Source organism: Podarcis tiliguerta (assembly GCF_965153285.1).
Source record: "Podarcis tiliguerta genome assembly, chromosome: 10".
Lineage (NCBI taxonomy): Eukaryota > Metazoa > Chordata > Lepidosauria > Squamata > Lacertidae > Podarcis > Podarcis tiliguerta.
The window spans coordinates 47,805,926-47,828,677 of NC_139543.1; the positions used below are offsets into that span (position 1 = coordinate 47,805,926).

The 22,752-nt window shown below is 46.6% G+C and overlaps 1 protein-coding gene across 2 annotated transcripts; it reads right to left on the bottom strand.

The window, feature by feature from the left end:
- Positions 1–632: 632 nt before the first annotated feature.
- MCM5 (minichromosome maintenance complex component 5) lies at positions 633–20,774 on the bottom strand. 2 transcript variants are annotated; one of them, XM_083401119.1, is made up of 17 exons: positions 20,679–20,774; positions 19,479–19,654; positions 18,835–18,961; positions 18,101–18,229; positions 17,278–17,450; positions 14,512–14,667; positions 12,629–12,795; positions 11,318–11,489; positions 10,464–10,575; positions 9,628–9,771; positions 8,753–8,818; positions 8,220–8,396; positions 7,508–7,620; positions 5,838–5,966; positions 4,669–4,811; positions 3,795–3,922; positions 633–1,034 (listed from the first exon to the last, which is right to left on the bottom strand). In XM_083401119.1, the coding sequence occupies exons 2-17, from the start codon at positions 19,643–19,645 to the stop codon at positions 933–935; spliced, it is 2,205 nt and encodes a 734-aa protein (XP_083257245.1). In that variant the 5' UTR covers positions 19,646–19,654; positions 20,679–20,774; the 3' UTR covers positions 633–932. The 2 variants fall into 2 exon arrangements, with proteins under 2 accessions (XP_083257245.1, XP_083257244.1); XM_083401118.1 differs by having other exon boundaries at positions 19,479–19,674; positions 20,679–20,768.
- Positions 20,775–22,752: the final 1,978 nt, after the last annotated feature.

The window sequence follows — 22,752 nt, forward strand, 5'->3', positions numbered from 1 at the left end:
AAGTTGGTGGCCACCCTCATATCCCGTGGGAACAGATCCCAAAGTTTACCTCTGTCAGGTGTTGGCTCTCCAAATGTTGCCAAATTATAACTCCCATCCCTATCACTCCACTGCCATTCTTGCCAGTGCTGATGGGAGTTGTGGTTCAACAACATCTGGAGGGCCAATGGTTCCCTGGACCTGCTATATCTGTTTCTGCCAAAAAGGGGGGGGGGAGAGAGATTTATCCTAGCATCTCCTCTCTGCAACCCTCAGCACGCTTGCTTCCTTGCCTCTACCACTGAATGACACACACACAAATGACTTCAGTTACTAACTGGCAATTAATTAATTACCGATGTGTCACCGCTGTGCACAAGAATCAGGTGGCATAAACATGCCTTGGAACGAACACTCAAGGGAAGGATTTTTATTTTCTGCAAACGCTTCGCTCCCGGAGCTGTCTCAGCAACCTCAATGCAGGCCCACTTGAGATCACCATGCAATGTGGCTCACTTCAGATTGTGGTATTGATTTCCTGGACTAAGCTTCCAGGCCTTGTGTGAACGGGATTCAGCAGAAACAAGCTGGGAAGGTGACCCTCTTGCATGTATGCCGGGCAGCCCACCAAACACTCACACGCCCGCAACAAACACGACTATATTTCATTTATTAAGTTTTAATGCAGCTAAAAAGCTTTTGATGTTCTAGCAAAACATCAAGGCGACACTTTAATGGGAAAGCTGGAACAAAATAACAACAGCAGCAGCCGCTCTTCTTATCAGCCTCTGTGCCACGAAGAGTTTCCATCCGCAAGACATAGATGGGCCAGTCTCTGAAGGACCTCTGTGGTGGGGACAGGAAGCAAACAGCCTGAGGGGACTCGCAGAACTTTTGTGCCAAGTGTGGGGAGAGCCAATCTGCTCCTGAAGCTCACGGAAGGAAGTGGCGTTCTACTTGATGCGGTAGAGGACCTTGCGCTGCATGCGATGCTGGATCTCGCCACGGCGCATCATGAGTTGCAGCACTTTGTAGATGGCATGCTCAGGGTATTTCTGGGAAGGAGGCGAGAGAGCAGGAAGAGAGTCCGTGAGGCCCACTGTTTATTTTATTTGCAAAATGAATATGCCGCTCAGTTGTTTTTTTTAAAAACTCACCACCTTCAAAGTGTTTTACGAAAAGGAGGAAACAATGAAATTATAAATAAATTTTAAAAAGAACTATTTAAAATCTATTGTAGGATTTTAAATTTTTTTAAAAAACCACATGTCAATATTCTACATGTCTGCATACGCTTGCCTATAAAAGGTAAAGGTACCCCTGCCCGTACGGGCCAGTCTTGACAGACTCTAGGGTTGTGCACCCATCTCACTCAAAGAGGCCAAGGGCCAGCGCTGTCCGAAGACACTTCCGGGTCACGTGGCCAGTGTGACATCGCTGCTCTGGCGAGCCAGAGCCGCACACGGAAACGCCGTTTACCTTCCCGCTAGTAAGCGGTCCCTATTTATCTACTTGCACCCGGGGGTGCTTTCGAACTGCTAGGTTGGCAGGCGCTGGGACCGAACAGCGGGAGCGCACCCCGCCGCGGGGATTCGAACCGCCAACCTTTCGATCGGTAAGCCCTAGGCGCTGAGGCTTTAGCCCACAGCGCCACCCGCGTCCCACGCTTGCCTATAGTGGGCGCCAAAAAGCACACAGTGAAGGCACCTGTCTGATGTCAACAGGCAGGGAGTTCCAAAGTGTAAGGGCTGCCACACTAAAATATCAATTACAGTGGCACCTTGGTACTTGAATGGCTTGGCTCCCAAACAAATTGGCTCCCGAATGCTGCAAACCCGAATGTAAGTGTTCCGGTTTGTTTTTTGGAAACCGAACATCCAATGCAGCTTCCTCTTGAGTGCAGGAAGCTCCTATAGCCAATCGGAAGCCGTGCCTTGGTTTTCGAACCGTTCTGGGAGTCGAACGGACTCCCGGAATGGATCAAGTTCGAGAACGAAGGTACCACTGTACTTACAAATATGGCGAGAGTGGAACCTGTGACAGCACCAGTTCCATAGGTCAAAGCAGTCAGGTGGACGTATATGGAATGAGGAGATGTCGCAGGTAGACTGGACCCAAGCTGAAGAACAATCGCTGAACTGGGCTGGAGGTGGGGATGTTGAGTGAGTTACGAAGCCAGCTCCTGGGTAAATTTATCATGCAGGGTGTCTAGATTAGTGTCTGCTCTAGCAGAGAAGCTTTGCTTCTGAGATGCAACAAGAACACAGTTTGAAGGGTTTGAAGGGAAAAGTGGGGTGGGTGAGGCAGAGAAGGTCAAATGCTGCTGCTTCTTTTCATTTCCACTCTGTGCTATTTATGTATTATGGGTCTATGGTCATTCCCAGTGTGGTCCATCCAGCTCAAGTAACTTGAGAGATCAGAGAAGGATCAGAGCTGGATGGGGCAGTGGTAGATGTGCGTGGCTGCATCATGAATAACAAGAAGCAGGGCTCCAGCGATAGCTCTACAGCTTTCTTGCACACAGAAGCCACATCCTCGTGTGGGGACAGTCATGCCTTATTCCCCCTCTTCCTTCCTTCAAAAGAGCACAGAGCCCCTTCATGCGCTTCCTAGTTGGTCTCCTATGCAGGCAGTTTATAGGGCTACCTCTGCTTTACTTCAGAAGCAGAATTGCATCCCTTGTTTGTCCTTCAGAGCATTATCCCCAACAGCTTGCCGAAGATGGCATGCTCAGAGCCAAATCAAAATGGCGAGTGTGGCCAGCTGTTCAACCTCACCCCAGGGCTTGCTGTGGGTGAACAGCTCATGAAAAAGCTGCCCTATGGCCTCCATGGGTGCCATAGCAGCTTTTCCAGAACCTTTCCTTACTGGGCAATGATACATGGCATTGTGAGCCTGCAAGTAGACATCATGCAATCTGTTTAGGGGGTGTGGGAACTCTGGCTTCCAAAAGGAGAAATGTTGGCTTGTTCCCATGGAGATGAAGTGAACAGACCCTCTTAACCTGCTTCAGAGATGACTTGCAGCGTCGGAAGCAAGGTGAGAACTTAAGAAAAGCTTTTGGATCAGGCTGATTTAATTCAACGTCTTGTTCTCTTAGCGGCCAATCAGATTCCTCTGGGAATCTCACAAGCAGGGCACGAGCATAACAGGAGCGAGTGAAGAGCCCTCAACTATGTTAAGTGTGTTAAATGTCTTGTGTTAACAAAAAATAGGGAGTCAATTCTAGGCTTGGTTATAGTAAACCTCAAGCAGGTGGGTAGGTCAGGTAGAAAAAGCTTGAGTGTGAAGTGTTATTGTTTCAGAAAACAGGTATTTCAGATCTTTCAGCTTCATGAAGAAATCGTGAAAGCAGCTAGAAGTGTTTGTTTTTAAAATAAATATCCCCCCGTTTGTTGCTCTTCAACAAATGTGGGTAAGGAGATCAGGTGTGTGTACTTATTTCTATTTATAGAATATAAATATCCTCTCATAAAATACCAGGGCAGTTGTATAGCACTGTAAAACCATTAAGAGCAGTACAAAAGTTTCTCTTCAATGGAAGTAGTAATCCAGAAGGGCTCTAGCTCAGGCCTGCGCAACCTGTAACCTCAACAAAGCCAAATTTCTGAAGCGCACACCAGGGGTGGATAGCATCTCATGATACTGCAACCCTTGGCTTGTGTAAGCCTCTTAAAAATTTTGTTACTGCCTTTGAAGGACCACAAACAGAGACGGATTATCAGTGTTTGGCAGGTCGTGTGTGGCTTCGTAGGTCGCAAATTCCGCCAGCCTCTCCCAAGCTTGCCATGAATTGCCTGACCCACTGAACTCACTTGCTTCACGAAATCCTGGATGATGCTGTGTTCGGAGACTTGGGAGCCAATGGCAAAGCGACGCTTGAGCTGCTTTTCAATACGTGACAACATCTCCTGGTCCTCCTGGGTAGTGAAACCCTCCACGCCTAGAAAAGAGATTTAAATGCAGTTCTCTTTAAAGAATCGCAGATGACTCTAGGGTTGCACGCTCATCTTGCTCTATAGGCCGAGGGAGCCAGCATTTGTCTGCCAACAGCTTCTGTGTCATGTGGTCAGCATGACTAAGCCGCTTCTGGCGAACCAGAGCAGTGCACAGAAACACCATTTACCTTCCCGCCAGAGTGGTACCTATGTATCTACTTGCACTTGATGTGCTTTCAAACTGCTAGGTTGGCAGGAGCAGGGACCGAGCAACAGGAGCTCACCCCACTGCGGGGATTCGAACCGCCGAACCTTCTGATTGGCAAGCCCTAGGCTCTTTGGTTTAGACCACAGCGCCACCCGCGTCCCTGCAGTTCTCTTTACAGAAGCTTAAATGCAAAAATATGTGGGCACCACTGAACCACCTAGTTAACACAGTACAATGGGATGGGTGGATTAGGGGTATAGTGCATCTACATGCAAAACATACCAGGTTCAATCCTCAGCATCTCCAAATAAGGCTGGGAATGTCCCCTGCCTGAAACCCTACTGGCCTGTGGCCTCTGGAACGCCGTCCAAAAGGGAAAGTGGCCTGGCCTAGACCCACCTTGTAAATCAATGGCACAGGCTATTGACTGCCTTTTCCACTGGAAAGAGCACATTTTGTATCTTTCCAACAAGACTATGTATACCCAAACACTTCCAGAGGACACGGGTGCTGTGCAAGTGTGCTGCCGTTTTGTTGTCTCACCTGAGAGGCTGCCCGACATGGCAGCATCGAGTGTAGACACCTGGAAGAGACGCAGGGCTTCCTCGACGTCTGCGTCTGTGGCAAAAGGCTGGAGCTTCATCTTGCTGAGGGACTCTGCAATCCGCACAACGGCCTCCAGCTGCCTGCATGGCAGAAATGAAACATCATATACAGTCGTACCTTGGATCCCGAACACCTGGCGAATTGAACGTTTTGGCTCCCGAATGCCGCAAACCCGGAAGTGAGTGGTTCCGGTTTGCGAACGTTTTTTGAAACCCAAACGTCCAACGTGACTTTTGCGGCTTCCAAACATTTTTGAAGTCAAACAGACTTCCAGAATGGATTCCATTCGACTTCCAAGGTACCACTGTATATATCTCGAAGGGGAAAGAAATGAAGGTTATCGCAGCAAGGGAACTGGAAACGTACGGAGGCAAAACCTCAAATCAAATGCTGAGAAACACTTGCTAGAAATTGCAATTGTTAATAGCAGGTAGAAATTGCCCTTAAGCTTAGACATGTTGCACTTCAACACAGAATGAACATCTATACAAAGTAGGAAAATAAAGCAGGACAAGGAAGAAGGGACCCAAACCTATGCTTTCCATTGAGATACAGATTTCTATGTGCAGGGGATTTATTTATTTATTTAATTGTAGAGGATCTGCACTGCAACTGGTCAAGAGACTATGGGAGCAGTTAACGCAGCAATGTATGGGAAGGCTACAGGTTTCCCATGTCTGTGCCAAGAACATTCAGTCATGAAACTCTTTCTACCCTTGAGGTCTGGAGAGGTGCAACAGTGCCATCTCAGCAAAAACTAGGCCAGGCAGAGAACAAAGCCTCACATAGCCAAGTCTCCCTTCTCATCAGCACACAGTCCCATTTCATGGCCCAGGCCAAGCCCATCCAGTCAGGCAAGATTCCTGAAGAGAACCTTCATCCAGCATCTGTGCCCCCACTCGATCCAAGCAGGCAGCAGGAGGACACACATCCGTCATCCAACGCAACTTCTCCGAGAAAGATCTGACCATCTTGTCTCAACTGTGCATCTGCCTTGGCCTCACGCGAGGCAGCATGCCAAAAACAAGAGGCCTCCTAGGCCATCCTCCTAGGCACCGTCCTTTACATTCCTCCCCATCCCTCACAGACACCTGCTGCCACCTCACCTGACCGTAATGGGAATGCTGGATCGACGGTCACTTTCCCTCTCGTGCTGGCGGGCTCCGCTGCGCATGAGGATGTAGCGGTTCTTCAGCTTCTCTGCGGCCTCTGCAGAAAGACGAGGGCCGCACTTCCTGCAGAGGACATTGCAGGGCTTAATAAATCAGAGGGAGCACCAAACTCGCACAAGTCTACCAGAGGCTTCCCTACCCAGCTGGCTCTGCCACAGATCTTCCCCAGTCTCACCCATCTGGAAGAGTCTCCATCCCATTCAAACCCCGAGCCAGAAACAGCTTTATACTTTTGAGAGCAGATTTTTGGAGATCTAATCCAGCTTTCCCCACAGCATCTCCAATGTCTCAGCACTGTCATTAAACTCAGAAGCACTACCCAAAACAGCTAAGCGGAAGCCCAAATTCCAGACACTGAAGTTTGAATGGGAAGTTATAAAGGTTATACTGGAGCAAGATGCCTTCACATAGTTCTGGGAGACTTGGCCTTGTGGTTTGTGGGATATGGCCCTTGACAGTAGTATGCAGTGTGATGAGGAATGACAGTGAAAATGTTGGGAGGGTTAGGAATGGGGGACAGTGGTAAATATATGAACTATTTGAAAAGCAATTGTAATGAACAGATTACGCTAGTAGGACTGCAAGAAGTTCTGTAAGGAGGACTATTTGAAATTTTGCAAGAAAGACTATGAAGAGAATTATTAGTTAATGATAATTAAGAGTACAGTGGTGCCCCGCAAGACGAATGCCTCGCAAGACGGAAAACCCGCTAGACGAAAGGGTTTTCCGTTTTCAGAGGTGCTTCGAATTTCTCTATGGGCTTGCTTCGCAAGACGAAAATGTCTTGCGATTCTTGAGGGTTTTTTTCGCTCCCCACCCCCTTTTTCTAAGGCGCTAAGCTGCTAATAGCCTTTTAGCAGCTAATCCGCTAATCCCTTAAGCCTTTAATAGCCGCTAAACGGCTAATAGCGCTAATCCGCTAATAGGGTTGCTTCACAAGACGAAAAAACCGCTAGACGAAGAGACTCGCGGAACGGATTAATTTCGTCTTGCGAGGCACCACTGTAATAGAGAAATTAAGAAATGCAGAATAAGCGATAACGAACGGAAAATCATCAGAGGTGGTTGACAGAGGTCTAAAATATTGTATAAGATAAGAAGTTATGTTTAATGATCGTTGAAAATGATATATTAAAAAGCCAATAAAAATGTGTGTGTGTGTGTGTGTGTGTGTGTGTGTGTGAGAGAGAGAGAGAGAGAGCGAGAGAGAGAGAGAGAGAGAGTATGTGTATATATGGAATGGGGGACTGTGGTGGTATCAATATTTGTTCAATGGCACCCCTCCATTTGCTTTAGAGCAACAAAACAATTCACTCTGAACTTTAATAATAATAATAATAATAATAATAATAATAATAATAATAATTCATTATTTATACCCTGCCCATCTGGCTGAGTTTCCCCAGCCACTCTGGCTTAAAAGCTAAGGTGGACAAGGCTTTTTAGCATTGTGACATTCACAACTATTCAGGCTGCTTTTGGTTAAAGGGGGCACGGAGAGCAAGAAAGGGGCACTAGCTTTGTCTCAGCCCACCATACAGCTTGTTTAGAAGCGCTTGCCATCCTTCCCAGATGACGGTGCGACAATTTCTCAATTGACTCACGCTCGGCAGTAGGCGATCAGCTTCTTCAGTTTGTTCAGCTCAATCTCCCCCTCCACAGCTTGGGTCTGGGTCAGAGCACTCACATGCAGAGACATCACGTGCTTGGCCAGTATCTGTGGATACAGCACCAGAGTAGGAGGGGTTGGAAGCACGAAGCACACCAAACAGGAGTCTTTTCAACATGCAGGAAACATATGGCCGGCAAAGAATTCATTTAAACAAGTGCAGGCTAGGCGCTAATAATGGCTCTGCCCTGCCTTAGTCCTCAGTTATAATCTATCAGTTTACAGCGTGCTCTGCAGCCTTGCAAATAAAATCATCTTGTGCAGGCAGACTGCACAATATTCCCATGCCAGAGGCTGAGAGGTTGTGTGGCCTCATTGAGCAGCAAAGCATTCTGGGGCAGATATGGGACTTGGAGCACAAGATTTGTTCAGACTGGCCTTTGGATTTCAGCTTCCCAGCCTGGGGAAATGCTAAATCCTATCAAGGATGTTATGCTACCTAGGAGGGCAAGCCGATCAGAAAACATACAGTGTTGGGGTCAAGGGCCTATTCCATCCTCCAGAAGTGCTCTGCCATGCCAAATGCATGAAAAGCAGGGTCATGTCTGAAGATACAGTCCCTCTTCTGCTATCACGAGGTAGTTGGTCTCCCCAGCAGGCAGCCCTACAGTGCCTTCCCTGTACACAGAGCTACTCAGCCCACCTACCATATCTCTTTCCTCATTGTGCTCATCCTTGACAATGAAGATCATGTCAAATCGGGAAAGGATGGTGGGCATGAAGTCTATGTTGTCCTCGCCTTTAGTTTCATCCCAGCGACCGAAGACAGAGTTGGCAGCTGCCAACACGGAGCAGCGCGAGTTGAGGGTGGTTGTGATACCGGCCTGTTTGAGCGAAACCGAGGCGAAAAGGAAAAAAAAGTCACGTCAGCAAGAATCCGAAGCATGACAGTAAATAATGCAAAATCAATGGGCACGTCAACCTGAGTGCAAGTGCTGAATGCAGACCAGGCCCATAGGGTGAAGGTTAATGCTCAAAGCCACTTTGGAAACTCATCAGCTGTTTTTCCTTTTGCATGCCAGTGGGAAGAAATTAACCCCGCTTCATTGGGTCCTTACCATTTAAAAGCCCAATAAGAGATCCAAGTTTAAGCATAAGACTCACAGGTTGAAGATACTTAAAGCAAGCAGGTGGGACACCATGCCTAAAAGGTTGGTGCTGCCTCGGCAACGGAGCTCACCTTGGCAATGGAGATGGTTTGCTGCTCCATCGCTTCATGGATAGCCACTCTGTCATCCTCACGCATCTATAGAAACAAAAAAAGGGGAGTGGGGAGGGTGGGAGGAGAGAGGAGAAACAGAATCCAGAAAAATTATAGAGTCAGGTTTCTCATAGAAATGGAAGAGAGCATCAAACAGTCTACACCAGGCATGGTCAAACTTGGCCCTCCAGCTGTTTTGGGACTACAATTCCCATCATTCCTGACCACTGGTCCTGTTAGCTAGGGATGATGGGAGTTGTAGTCCCGAAACAGCTGGTGGGCCGAGTTTGGCCATGCCTGATCTCCACTATTTCCTGCTCTTTCAGGCATGGGCAACTGATGAAAGATGCTACCCCATCTCCCCCTCCCTGGGGGCTGCACTACAATATTTTTATTTATCCATTAACTAGTGGCTGGAGGCAAACTACCGACTTTTAAACTTCAGAATGTAAACCTTTCATGTAACAAATGAATCTAGGCAGCATACGATCAACATTTTGAACAACTTTTACCTCAGGATTGTAACCATTTGCCCCCAGTCCTAATGGGTGGGGGTTTTTTAGGGCCAGTTGGCCTTCTAGCATCTGCTTATATTATGCATTACTTAATATATATTAATACACTGTCTTGACCTCATCTTCTTGTGGCATCCCCAAAGCTAACCAGCTGTTGGTTGCTTTGGACTAAAATTCCCATCAGCCCCAACCAACACGTTCAACCGCCAGAGATTATGGGAGATGTGATCCGCAGCATCTGGAAGGCTCTACGTTGGAGAAAGCTGGTGTACTAGGAGACCTGCTTCAACCATTGAACATATGGTAACGCAGAATTTTGCTGGCACTTCCCATTCGTACCTTGTCAAACTCATCAATGCAAACCACTCCCCCATCAGCCAGCACCATGGCTCCTCCTTCCATGAAGAAACTCCGTGAAGATGGGTCTCTGATCACAGAAGCTGTCAGGCCAGCTGCACTGCTGCCTTTCCCAGAGGTGTACACCTGAAAGAGGAACAGAGAGAGAGAGGGAGAGAGAGAGAGAGAGAGAGAGAGATGCATGTCAGATGTATACACTCTGCAGCCCAGTCAGTTTATGGTGTAACCCAATAATGTGGGAAACAGATACATCTCAAAGGGGGAGATCATCCTGAGTCAAGGCCTTATCATGGAGATGGGCCTTCTATGTACACCCCACTCCGAATCCTGGCAGGAACTGCTAGGAAAGCCCCCACCCCCAATGAAATTTCTGAATTGTCTATTATGGGGTCAGGAAGGTTCATCTGCAGATATTTGGGCTCTAGGCTGTACAAGGCTTTATAATCAAGCCCAGTAGCATACAGGCAGCTGGTGTACAACTATTAAGATAGGTGATCCATGATCCCATATAACTTCCCCAGTTAATAAACCTGGCAGCCATATTCTGCACTTGCTATAGCTTCTGTTTTCAAGGGCAGCCTGCATAGAGTGTATTGCAACAATCCAAACGAGGTCTGCAGAGCAGAGATTACTGACAGCAGTAACCCACGCCCATCAAAGATCAGTTTGAATGCATTTTTGATATATCCATAGGTTATATTCTTGTGAATTTAGTTGGGCAGTTCTGATGCATTGTATGGCTATTTCTTTTTGGTGCAATAAAGCAGTACAGATTTTTCTATTTTTAATCCCAAAGAGGCAATATGCAGGACACTTACCCCAATGGGTGAACATCTTTCTACGAACTTCAGCAGCTGGGACTTGGCTGTGCCTGGGTCTCCCAGCATGAGCAGATTAATATCTCCTCTGCGGGTCAACCCATCTGGAAGCCTGTAGAGTAAAGCCAGAGAGAGGAGGAGAGAAGGTGAGCTCATTTCTTAGTAGCCCCATTTTGGCTCCACCTGTCAGCATTCACCACCCAAGTTTGCTATTAGGAACAGAGTTGACGTATTTCAAACCAGCCTGTCGAAAAGCAGCTGGCAAGAGCTTCAAGGCCACTGGGAAGGAGTGGCAGCTTCTTCCATTCCACCTTACCAAGTTATTGGCAATAAATTGGCCACAAATGCTCGTGCTGTCCTTTGATTGGCTTGTTAATGCATTATGTCCCAAGTTAGTGAGTGGAGGTTTTGAGAAGTGAGCCTGGAACTGCCCAGGTCAACTAGAGACATCCTCAGTGAAGAAGGCATGTGACCAACATGGCCTTTATTTCATTTTAATATACTTCTGGTACCTCGGGTTACATACACTTCAGGTTACAGACTCCGCTAACCCAGAAATATTACCTTGGGTTAAGAACTTTGCTTCAGGATGAGAACAGAAACCGTGCAGCAGCAGGAGGCCGCATTAGCTAAAGTGATGCTTCAGGTTAAGAACAATTTCAGGTTAAGAACAGACCTCCAGTACGAATTAAGTTCTTAACCTGAGGTACCACTGTAGTCATGACACACACTGGACACAAATGCAACTGTTAAATGGGCTGCTCTCCTTCAACATGGAAGGAGGGGGACATGAAAGGACACTTTCTTCTAACTGTATTCCCGTTCTCTTCTTCCTTCATGCCAATTGCCAATACCTCTTCCGAGAGCCTCCAAAGAGCATGCAGGCAATAGCCTTCTTGATATCACTGCTTCCATAGATGGAGGGAGCAATACTCTTGGCAATCGTCTCGTAAATATTGGGCATGGAAGCGAGTCGTCGAAAGTCCTCTTCTTCCTGAGGAGTCACAGAACTACTGACACTACGTCCTAGAGGAGAGAATACAGAAACACTTAGGACACTCGATTTTAATTATTTTAAGCATTCACTGCAATGTCACAGTAGCCCCCATTTTTTATATTTTCCCCATCCCAAACATTACCATTTCTTTCTGTACACTTAGAAGAACTTCATCCCTATTTTACAAAGGGGAGGACACATCCCCAGAAGAATACGGGCGGAGAAGGTTTATTTATTTAACAACATTTGTATACGGCTTAGTTGTAAATAAAACCTCTAAGTGGTTTACAAAGTACAGTGGTACCTCGGGTTACATACGCTTCAGGTTACAGACTCTGCTAACCCAGAAATAGTACCTCGGGTTAAGAACTTTGCTTCAGGATGAGAACAGAAGTTGCGCGGCGGCAGGGGGAGGCCCCATTAGCTAAAGTGGTCTTCAGGTTAAGAACAGTTTCAGGTTAAGAATGGACCTCCAGAACGAATTAAGTACTTAACCTGAGGTACCACTGTATCTAAAATACACATTAAAAATGTCAATGGAAGACAAAGACTAAAATGAAGTGCCTTTTTTTTAAAAAAAAAATCAAAACATAAATAAAACCCTCAGTTAAATGTATACATTGCAAGCAAAAAGTAGATTAAGATACATGGTAACTTCACGTTTGATTATGCTTGCCTAGTCAAAAAAAGATTTTAGCAGGACCCAGAAAGAGAACTGCAAAGATACCTACTTAATGTCAATCGGCAGGGAGTTCCAGAAGTGCAGGAGTTGCCACACTAAAAGGCAGACTCCTTAGAATGAACATGATGTGGCACTTTTAAAAGTGCCAGTTCCACAGATGGATGTGTTCAATTAGGCATACACATGTCTGCTCCCGTTTATTCTACCAATAAATAATTTAATACCCACAGACAGTCAATTTACAAATCAAATCAATAGGACCTCTATGTGCCACATTAAGAAATTAGCACAGTGGGCCAGAGTTTGAGTAGTGAGACAGGAATTGCCTGGGGTTAACGTGAGGTTATGTTGCCTCTCAGCCACAAGACCAAAGGACTGCTATTCAAAACAAAGCATTCCTGAGCAGGTGGTTCAAGTTCACAAGAATACAAAATACACAGGACAATATTAAGAACCAGAAACAAAGTTTTCCAAAAGCAGCTTTACCCGAGCCTTCAGTGTCCACTTGGATTCCCACCACACGGATGTAAGAGCTTCGTATGCCCACACCAACATTGTCCCGGCCCTTGTTCTTTGTGAGGCCAGACTTCTTGATGGAGTAGATGCCCATGATGGTCACTCTGTTCCCAGGGACCACCTTGTCACATAAATATCTGGAAAAACAATTAGCATAAGCAAGGAGGGAAAGAAAAGTGGAACTATAAATTGCTTTTCCCCCCTCTTGAATGACAAAAAGCTTACCAAGTACGCATGCCTCAAATATTGCAGAGTTGGCCCAGGAGACAAAATTTTGTCATTTTATTTACAGTGGTGCCCCACAAGACGAATGCCTCGCAAGACGGAAAACCCGCTAGACGAAAGGGTTTTCCGTTTTGGAGGTGCTTCGCAGGACGAATTTCTCTATGGGCTTGCTTCGCAAGACGAAAATGTCTTGCGATTCCTGGGGGGGGGGTTCGCTCCCCACCCCCTTTTTCTAAGGCACTAAGCTGCTAATAGTCTTTTAGCAGCTAATCCGCTAATCCCTTAAGCCTTTAATAGCCGCTAATAGCCGCTAAACCGCTAATAGTGCTAATCCGCTAATGGGCTTGCTTCGCAAGACGAAAAAACCGCTAGACGAAGAGACTCACGGAACGGATTCTTTTCGTCTTGCGAGGCACCACTGTACTATCAGGTATTTTTTTGTTGCTTTTTCATTGCACATCTTTAGAATGCTCACAGTGGTTAACAACAAGCCAAGAATGTTGTAATTGTTTTCAATACATGTACCTAAGCAAGATGGCAATCGCTGTGTTCCTGCATCATTCAGCCAGTGGGTGGTTGACCCCAGTGTACCAGCTGGGAATTGGACTAGAAAATAAGTCTTTGGGTTCCTTCCGAATTTGCTAAATAGCTTTATAGTGCAGTCTTATTTCATGCCTACTCAGAAGTAAGACCCAGCGAGTTCACTGGAACTTACTCCCAGATAAGTGTGCGGAGGACTGCAGTTTTAAATAAGTATCAACAGGGCCATTCCTGTGGCCCACCTACATTCTCAAGTCTTCAGGAACCACCATTATCTAACAACCCATACCCCAAAAGCACACAGAAGGTGTCAAAGCACTGGTACCTTCTTTTATCCAATTTTGTAGAGCCAGAGAACACTGCAACCGACTCAAATGTTCGATGTAGCCATTCTTATGACAGGATCAGCATAGGCAGCTGTCTTACATCAGCATCAGATCATTTGGTCCACCTAGATCAGCCACAGGTGAACTCCGGCCCTCCAGATGTTTGGGACTACAATTCCCATCATCCCTGACCACTGGTCCTGTTAGCTAGAGATGATGGGAACTGTAGTCCCAAATATCTGGAGGGTCGGAGTTTGTCTATGCCTGACCTAGATTACTGCCTACACCAGGGATTAGGAACCTGCGCCGCTGCGAGATACTGTTTATTTAAAATTTCTAGAAGTATTTCTAGACCATCCCTCATATAAATACCAGGGTAATACACAGCAAAATTTACAACAAAAAAAGCATCATATACCATAAAACAATGCAGAATCCTCATAAAAATGACTGGCTCAGCTTTTGATACAAACTCTCATCAGTCCCAGCCAGCATGGGAACCAGTCAGGTTTGATGGGAGTTGTAGTCCAACATCTGGATGGCCAGAACTTAGCCATCCCTGGTCTACACTCCATCAGCTCTCCAGGCTTTCAGATAGGGCTCTTTCCCCATCACCTGCTATCTGAACCTTTTACCTGGAGGTGCCTAGGGGGCTGAACCTGAGAACTCTTGATTTCAAAGCGTTTGTTCTACCACCGAGAAATAAACCCCTCTTCCTAGCAACAAAGTTCCCTGTCTAAATCAGCTGATGGAAGTCGTCACCTGTCGCAGTAGAGCTGCATGTGCCTGGGCATCTCCCCATGGGGGACAGCATCTGGTGACTCCTGGAGCTTCAGGGTCTGGAAATCCACACATTTGCACTTGTCTGGAACAATGAAGTATGGGTCCAAAGGGCACTTTGTTAGGCCTGTCTGTTCCCTGAAAAGGGGAGGAGGGAAGAGAGAGGGGGGAAATGGGTGCAGGGAAGATGGGAACAGATTGTACATTAGAGTTTTTATTTCTACTTTTCAAATTTATACATTGTATTAATTCTACAATCATTTTAACATTTCAAAGTTTGACTTCCTTTCCCCTCTTTCTGCGGATCCTTAATTTTAAAAATATTTTCTGCATATTCAAATTCACTTAATTTGCTCATTTGATTATCTACTTTAAATACTGTATTTTTCGCCCTATAGTACGCACTTTCCCCCCTCCAAAAATGAAGGGGAAATGTGTGTGCGTCCTATGGGGTGAATGCAGGCTATCCGCAGCTATCCGCAAGCCTGGGGAGCCTGTGGGAGTTCCCGCAGGGCTTCCTAGGATTGCGGATAGCAGCCTGCTGCCCAAAGCCCGGGGCGCGCTGAAGCCCCAGCCCCGCGCCTGGGGGGGAAATATTTTTTTTCCCTTTATTCCCTCCCCCCAAACTAGGTGCGCCCTATGGGCCGGTGTGCCCTATGGGGTGAAAAATACGGTATAAACTGCAGGTTATTACAACAATCCTGCCAATGTTTTTATCTGTTCGAAATTCATCTGCAAATATTCAATAATTCTTTTGAGTTCTTATTCTTCCAGTGAGTTTTGCCATTTCTGCATATTCTGTAAGTTTTTGTATCCATTCTTCCTTTGCTGATTCCATTAGAAGGAGTGGTGTGCTTTTATCATCTTTGCCGAAGTCATCTTTCAAGACACCTAGCCTGTTAAGTCATGAAAATCCCTGTTTTGCAGATTAATAGAATGAAGAGACACCAAACTTGCCCCAAGATTACCTACTGTGCCCAAGGAAGGTTGCTGAACCCACAGACCTCAGCTTCATGTGGGGACCATATATTCACCTGACCCCCCCACTCACAAAAGTGTTAAGGGAAAGCCTTCAGAGTACACACTAAAAATATAGGGTTGTTTTACCTGTACACTGCTGGGGGGAAAGTAAAAGTAAACCAAAGTCTATAGTAGTCAGCTAAAGCAGGCATGAGGAACCTTTGCAGATGTTGCTGAACCAGAACCCCCATCACCTCTGGCCATCAGTTGTGCTTGTTGAGGGTTTATATAAATTGCATTTCAGCAGCCTCTGGAGGGCCAAAGGTTCCCCACACCTGAGTAAAAAGGATTTGATTGACCCAACACGCTACTTGCTCTTCTGCAGTGGTACAATTAGGTTAGTTTTAGGCTCTGGGCTCAGCAGCCTGATATTACCAACTGATGCGGGTGGGTGCTGTGCATCTTTCCATCAACTTCAAAATGTAAGGTAAGCCAGTCCTCCTTCATCTGGAGGCCCTGGACTTCTGCCCCCAAGTGAGCCAATTGCTCTTGATTAAAAGCTGCTGATCACCATGCTGGTTCTGTTTAATTCTTAGGTCCTTTCTGAGAACATGGGACAATTGCATTTCCCATGAAGGAGGTATCAAAAATCTTAGGAAGAGGGCAAGAAACCTTAAGCAAAACTAAGGTCACAGTCTTATGGCTGCCTTCTTGAGAACAAGATCCATTTAAAATAATAATAAAATGTCCAGTAGCACCTATTAAGTTTGTTCTGGGTATAAGCTTTCATGTACACATGAAAGCTTACACCCAGAACAAACTTAGTTGGTCTCTAAGGTGCTACTGGACATTATTTTATTTATTTCGACTGCGTCAGACCAACACGGCTACTTATCTGAACCAAGATCCATTAAACTTAGTGTGATTAACGTCTGAGCAAACACACATAATAAGGTAAAGGTAAAGGTACCCCTGCCCGTACGGGCCAGTCTTGACAGACTCTAGGGTTGTGCGCCCATCTCACTCAAAGAGGCCGGGGGCCAGCGCTGTCCGAAGACACTTCCGGGTCACGTGGCCAGCGTGACATCACTGCTCTGGCGAGCCAGAGCCGCACACGGAAACGCCGTTTACCTTCCCGCTAGTAAGCGGTCCCTATTTATCTACTTGCACCCAGGGGTGCTTTCGAACTGCTAGGTTGGCAGGCGCTGGGACCGAACAGCGGGAGCGCACCCCACCGCGGGGATTCGAACCGCCGACCTTTCGATCAGCAAGCCCTAGGCACTGAGGCTTTAACCCACAGCGCCACCCGCGTCCCCCATAATACTCTGCCATAAAACAAATGACAGGGGCTGCAATCCAACCCTCCCCTGGGGCATGCATGTATTGAGTGAAAGCAACCCTTTGCTTGCATCTCCTGGCTCAGCCCGATGCCTAAAAGTATCCCGACCAGCTGGGCCAGACTGAGATGCACCAGATCCTGAGCTGCTCTCACAGCTGATCTGCCTGGTCCCCTCCACTTTTCATCTGCTGTGGGTGGCCTGGTTGTGCCTCTGCAGAGCCTTGGTAGTGCCAAGTTTAGATTGCTCTGTAAGACTGCAGAAACTCATACCTGGTTTCTTGGCAGTAAGGTCCATTAAATTCCAGGGTCCTGAAAGCAAGCTCTAAATAATGCAATTGTAGACATGTGACTGGGCGTGTGCAGGGTTGCACTGCAGGAGGATTTTGCACGTGAGATGGGGCAGACAAACAAGAGAAGAGATGTACAGGGAAAGGGACTTTCAGCCTTACGTGCTGCATTTCCGAGGAAGAGCGTATCCTTCCAGGCCAGGGCGCAAGGCGATGTTGGGGATGATGTTTCGGCATGTGCGACACTGGATGGTGATCCTGGTGGCTTTGGCTCTCACAGCAGTTGCAGCAATGATGATTCCTGGGATCTTCACCAGATGAGACATCTGCTCCGACTGCAAAGCAAGCAGGAGGGAAACACAGCTGTGAACGAGCTCCAAAGGAAACAGCTGCAAATTGCACTCCAAAGTGTTCAGAGCCAAATACAATAAATCCACAAATCCCAATTTCTCTTCCCCTGTACCTAACAAAATCAGTTTTTAAAAACTTGAAGTGTTCCTGTTTCTAAATGCAGGTAGGTAAATGGGGAAATAAAGCCAAGAATGCAAATCAAAACATTTAATGAATGTACACAATGTGCCTAACGTACTCGACTACAGAATATGGCTTTTCAAAGATTTTATTTTCAAAGCTGAAAATTGTGGAAGATTTGGACATAGGCATGAAAATTTCCAAGGGCAGCTTCCTATGTGAACTTAAGGATTGTTGTCTCCCTGCCCACACACAGAGAGGCAACCATCAAACTTCCTGGGTCAAGCAAATGATAGGTGGTTACCACCATTTCCTTGTTCACAAGGCTTATGGATGCAGAGGGGATCCACATTGGTTTTGGCTTTGCAAAACTAATGCTTGTCACCCACTTCTACTGACTCACTATGAGGCATTGAGCAAGACCATGTGTTTTTTCCAAAGGGTTTCTCCACATTTAAATGCTCTACTGTAGCTTCTCCTCTTCAGTCTATCATAGTGAATCCACCCAGCTCACCTTGAGACTGCGGATATTGGCTGGATTGGCATCCGACCTCAGCATGACTTGAATGTCTTGAAGAGTCTCCTCTCCCGTTGGACGAGGGCGGGTTATTTCATCAGCCACCTCCTTTGCCGCTTCCTCTAGCTGAGAAAAAGAACATTGCTGCTCAGAACATGAGAAGCCGATGGCTATTGCTCCCTTTGTTAGCAAGCTCAGGTGGTAAGTGTCAACAGAAATGAAGCCGCTAAGAAATATGAGGGAGGTATCAGCATGCTAAGCAGAAGTACATTGGGCAGGGGCAAAAAGCCCAAGACTACCAAAGAAGAACTGAGCATGCTAAGTGATGGTTGAATGAGCAAAAAGAAAAGGGGGGGGGGGGAGAATGGAACAGAGTAGGGAATAACAGGCCAGCAATATTTTGTTTCAGCTCCCCCTTGGGGAAAGCCAGTATGGTGTAGTGGTTAGACTAGGACCTGAGAGACCAGGGTTCAAATCCCTACTTGGCTATGAGACTCGCTGGGTGACCTCAGGCCAGTACTCAACTCTCAGCCTAACCAACCTCACAGGGTTGTTGTGAGGATGATATGGAGAAGGGAAGGGGAGAATAAAGCATGCCACCTTGGTCTCCTTGGAGGAAAGGTGGGATGTAATATGTAATAACTAATAATAAATCAATGCTGTCCATGTTCATCTGACTGCAACCCACTATTTCTGTTTCCCAGCCCTTCTCACCCTTGCCCCATACATACCAGCTGCAGGTGCTCAGCAGGCTGCTTGAACAGGTAGTCTGCCAGGTCCTCATCAAAGCTTGCCAAGTCCTCCATCTCCACCTCAATCCAGTACTCCCCCAGGTTGTAATGCCGCTTAAGCTCATCTCTTGAGATTTGGGGGGGGGGGGAGAGAGAGAAAACAAGTTTAGTTTGGCAGGACTTAAAAGTGACAACCTCACACCCTAATACACACTAGTATCCTACTGTGTTCATGCTCCTTTGTTTTTGTCATTTAATCTTATTTTTCCCCTGATTGGTAGCTGCCTTGAGAACTTTGCAAAGGGGTAGGAGCCATGTTGGCCTCTTGCAGTGAAAGCAATCCAAGAGTCTTGCAATAATTTGTCAGATGGTTCATGCCACCCTAATTTTTGTTAGTCATGAAGGTGCCATAAGACCCTGAGAACTTTGCCACAGGACAGCCTATAAATACAGTAAACAGAGCCATACTAATCCAAACCAGTAATATATTCAAAGCACAATACATTAAAAGCACAATGCTACACTTATCTACTCAGGAGTTAAGTCCTACTAAGTTCAGAGGGGAGTTTACTCCGAGATAAGTAGATACTGTGCAGCATTTTAGCCTTCAAGTTAAATGGGTACAAAAAAATGGAAGAAGGCACCTGTATTTGAAGGTGAAGCCAGTCCGGTCTGTTCCAACCCGATACTGTCTTAAAAACTCCTTGAAACGTTTCTGCAGCTGGGACTTTCGGACTTGCCCCTCATCAGCTACTGGGTCCCCACCGAAGCTGTCACTGTAGAAGATGCCGGGGTCATCAAAACCAGACATGACGATTCCCTGTACAGAAAATGAAGGCTCTGTAAAGGAACAAAAGGGAAAAGAGACCAGGCACAGGTTGGCATCTAAGACCTAATCCATGGGTAGGCAAACTAAGGCCCAGGGGCCAGATCCAGCCCAATCGCCTTCTAAATCCGGCCTATGGACAGTCCGGGAATCAACTTGTTTTTACATGAGTAGAATGTGCCCTTTTATTTAAAATGCATCTCTGGGTTATTTGTGGGGCATAGGAATTCGTTCATGTTTTTTTCCATATATAGTCCGGCCCTCCACAAGATCTGAGGGACAGTGGACCGGCCCCCTGCTGAAAAGGTTTGCTGACCCCTGACCTAATCCAAACCACAGCAGAGTGCCCAGAAAGATAAAAGGTGCATCTGAGCATGTACAAGAGCCAGGGCCTTTTCAATTCTGGCTCTGGCCTGGTGGAACGCTCTGTCTCATGAGACCAGGGCCCTGCAGGATCTGATTTCTTTCCGCAGGGCATGTAAGACAGAGTTGTTCCGCCTGGTCTTTGGCTTGGAGACAATTTGATTCCCTCCCCCTCTTTCTTTTTCCTTTTTCCTTTCTCCTCCTGTGATGAAGCTGCATTTTAATATTTTAATGTTTCAATATTTTAATGTTGTATTTTAATCTTGCTTTTAAGTTGTATTCATTCAACTTGTTTTTATTATTGCTTGTTAGCCGCCCTGAGCCCGGCCTTGGCTGGGGAGGGCGGGGTATAAATAAAAATTTATTATTATTATTATTATTATTATTATTACAAAGCGAAGGTGCAACAGTCAGTTGCACTTTTCATTTTTTGCGTGTTCTTTCAAAAAGACAGATTCTGACATTGCCAGGCCATCAACAGGACAAGAGGTCCCGGATATGGAGACAATACGGTTAGGGAGCGAGGGGCCACTTCCCCGGCCTTGCACCCGACATCCCAGTGGTAAAAGCTACTTACTTGCCCCCCACCCAAACAAGCAGTCGAGAGCCGCTTCCCCCTCCCCCTCCCGAGCTGGAAAACCCCGACGGCACCCACCTGCTTCTCCAGCCACAAACTCGATTCCCGGGAAAAACAAACTTCCGCCCCCTCGGCGCGAAGAGAACGCCAGACGTTTTCGCGGCAAAAGAAAAGTAACCCGCCTATTGTCACGCACCGCTCGTTCCCATTGGGCCAAAGGGCCTAAGAGCTTCGTGATTGGTTTCAGACGCAAGCAGCTTAACCCCGCCTTCTCCGATCGCGAGGAAGCGCCTACGGTAGGCGTCGAAGCCGATTGGAAGAAGGAGAAATGAGACCACGCCCCTTCGGCTGCTTTTTTCTTTAATGAAATGACTAAGCCGCTGTTGGAGAAGGTTTTGGCGCCAAAAGCCTTGAACGGAGCGGAAAAGATGCAGGAGGCGGAAAGGCTTAAGATGGCGGCTGCCAGTACGGCGGCGTGGAGAGGCGTGGGCTGCTGTCCTGTTGTCGTCTCCACCACCACGACCCCTTCGTATGCATAGAAGGTCCCCAGGCGCCCCACGCTCACCCACAACATTGACACAGCGGCTTCTTTTGATTGTAAAAAACTGCATGGGAAATCAGAAGTCTAAATAGGTGGCACTTAACCCCTCCATAGAGGAAATTGCATTGTGCGGAGATGCTCCTGCTGAATCTGACACCTTCCTCATGCGCCCCAGACTTTGAGCAGCCTGCCCCCTTGCAGACCACTAGTGAGCGGGGGGAGGGGGGCTACTGCGTCCGTGCCCATGAAGCTACGTGAGAGGTCAGGAGTGTTCAAACCCCCAGTCAGCCATGGAACTCATGGAATCATAGTTGGAATAATAATTTATAATAATAATTTATTATTTATTTATTATTTATACCCCAGCCACTCTGGGCTGAATATTAAAAACAATACAACACCAGACATTAAAAACTTCCCTAAACAGGGCCGCCTTCAGTTGTCTTTTAAAAGTTGTTTATTGCCTTGACATCTGCTAATAATAATTTATAGATACCCCGGGGGTCATCTAGTCCAACCCCCTGCAATGCAGGAAATTCAACATGCAACCCTCCACCCCCCTATCCAATTTGAAACCATACTGGATCCTGCTTAATAAATAACAATGCCTAATAAAAGGCTACCTAGTAAATAATACTCGTTCACCAGACAGGACTGTGTCAAAACTGCAATATGTGATGTGTTTTTAACATCCAAATGTTACTGTGCATATGGTGTTTGATACTGTACAGTCCTCGTTCTTCCGTACATGTAATGCTCAGGCCTCGTCTGAAGGTGGCGCTGGCTTTAAAGAAGTGTGCTTAGAAATTTGAGTTCTCTGGAAACGTACTGCAAGCACTAGACTTAAGAGGTGCAAAAACATTTGTAAAGAAATAAACTGTGCATGGTGAATTTGCAATGACTGCTGAAGTTACAGGGCTTCCTGATGGCCTGTTCTCCCTTTTGCAGTGAAATTGCTTTTTACCAGCATTCAAGATGCCATGCCACTGGTGAAATGCTATTCTCCTCTTCTCCAGCATGTTAACTATGGTGCAGTTACTTAGCCCTCCTCAAGTCTGTACGGTTACTTAGTACGAAAGAGTTAATGGAAAGGATCAGATTGAGGCATTGTTGTCTCCTCATATGATCTCCTTATAGGAAAATAACAAAAGTTACTGTTCTCCATTCTGAAACCACTATTTTTTAATTAGATAAAAGGTAAAGGGACCCCTGACCATTAGGTCCAGTCATAGCCGACTCTGGGGTTGAAGCGCTCATCTTGCTTTGCTGGCCGAGGGAGCTAGTAAAGGAGCTTAGCCAGCATGACTAAGCCGCTTCTGGCGAACCAGAGCAGCGCATGAAAACGCCGTTTACCTTCCTTCTGGAGCAGTACCTATTTATCTAATTGCACTTTGATATTCTTTTGAACTGCTAGGTTGGCAGGAGCAGGGACCGAGCAACGGGAGCTCACCCTGTTGCGGGGATTCGAACCGCCGAGCTTCTGATTGGCAAGCCCAAGAGGCTCAGTGGTTTAACCCACAGCTCCACCCGCGTCCCTTTAATTAGATAAATCCATGTAAATACACAATCTCAAGGGTATGACTCCCTAGGCTTTTTCTGCTGCTCAGTTTC

What these genes read in the sequence shown, in the direction of transcription:
- MCM5 (XM_083401119.1), bottom strand. Translation starts at nt 19,645, where the DNA reads ATGTCTGGTTTTGATGACCCCGGCATCTTCTACAGTGACAGCTTCGGT. An exon ending in ATGCAGCTCTACTGCGACAG is followed by an intron (nt 12,796 to 14,511) that starts GTGACGACTTCC and finishes TTGTTTTTCCAG; the next exon opens with ATATTTATGTGACAAGGTGG. An exon ending in ACAATGAGGAAAGAGATATG is followed by an intron (nt 7,621 to 8,219) that starts GTAGGTGGGCTG and finishes CTGTATCCACAG; the next exon opens with ATACTGGCCAAGCACGTGAT.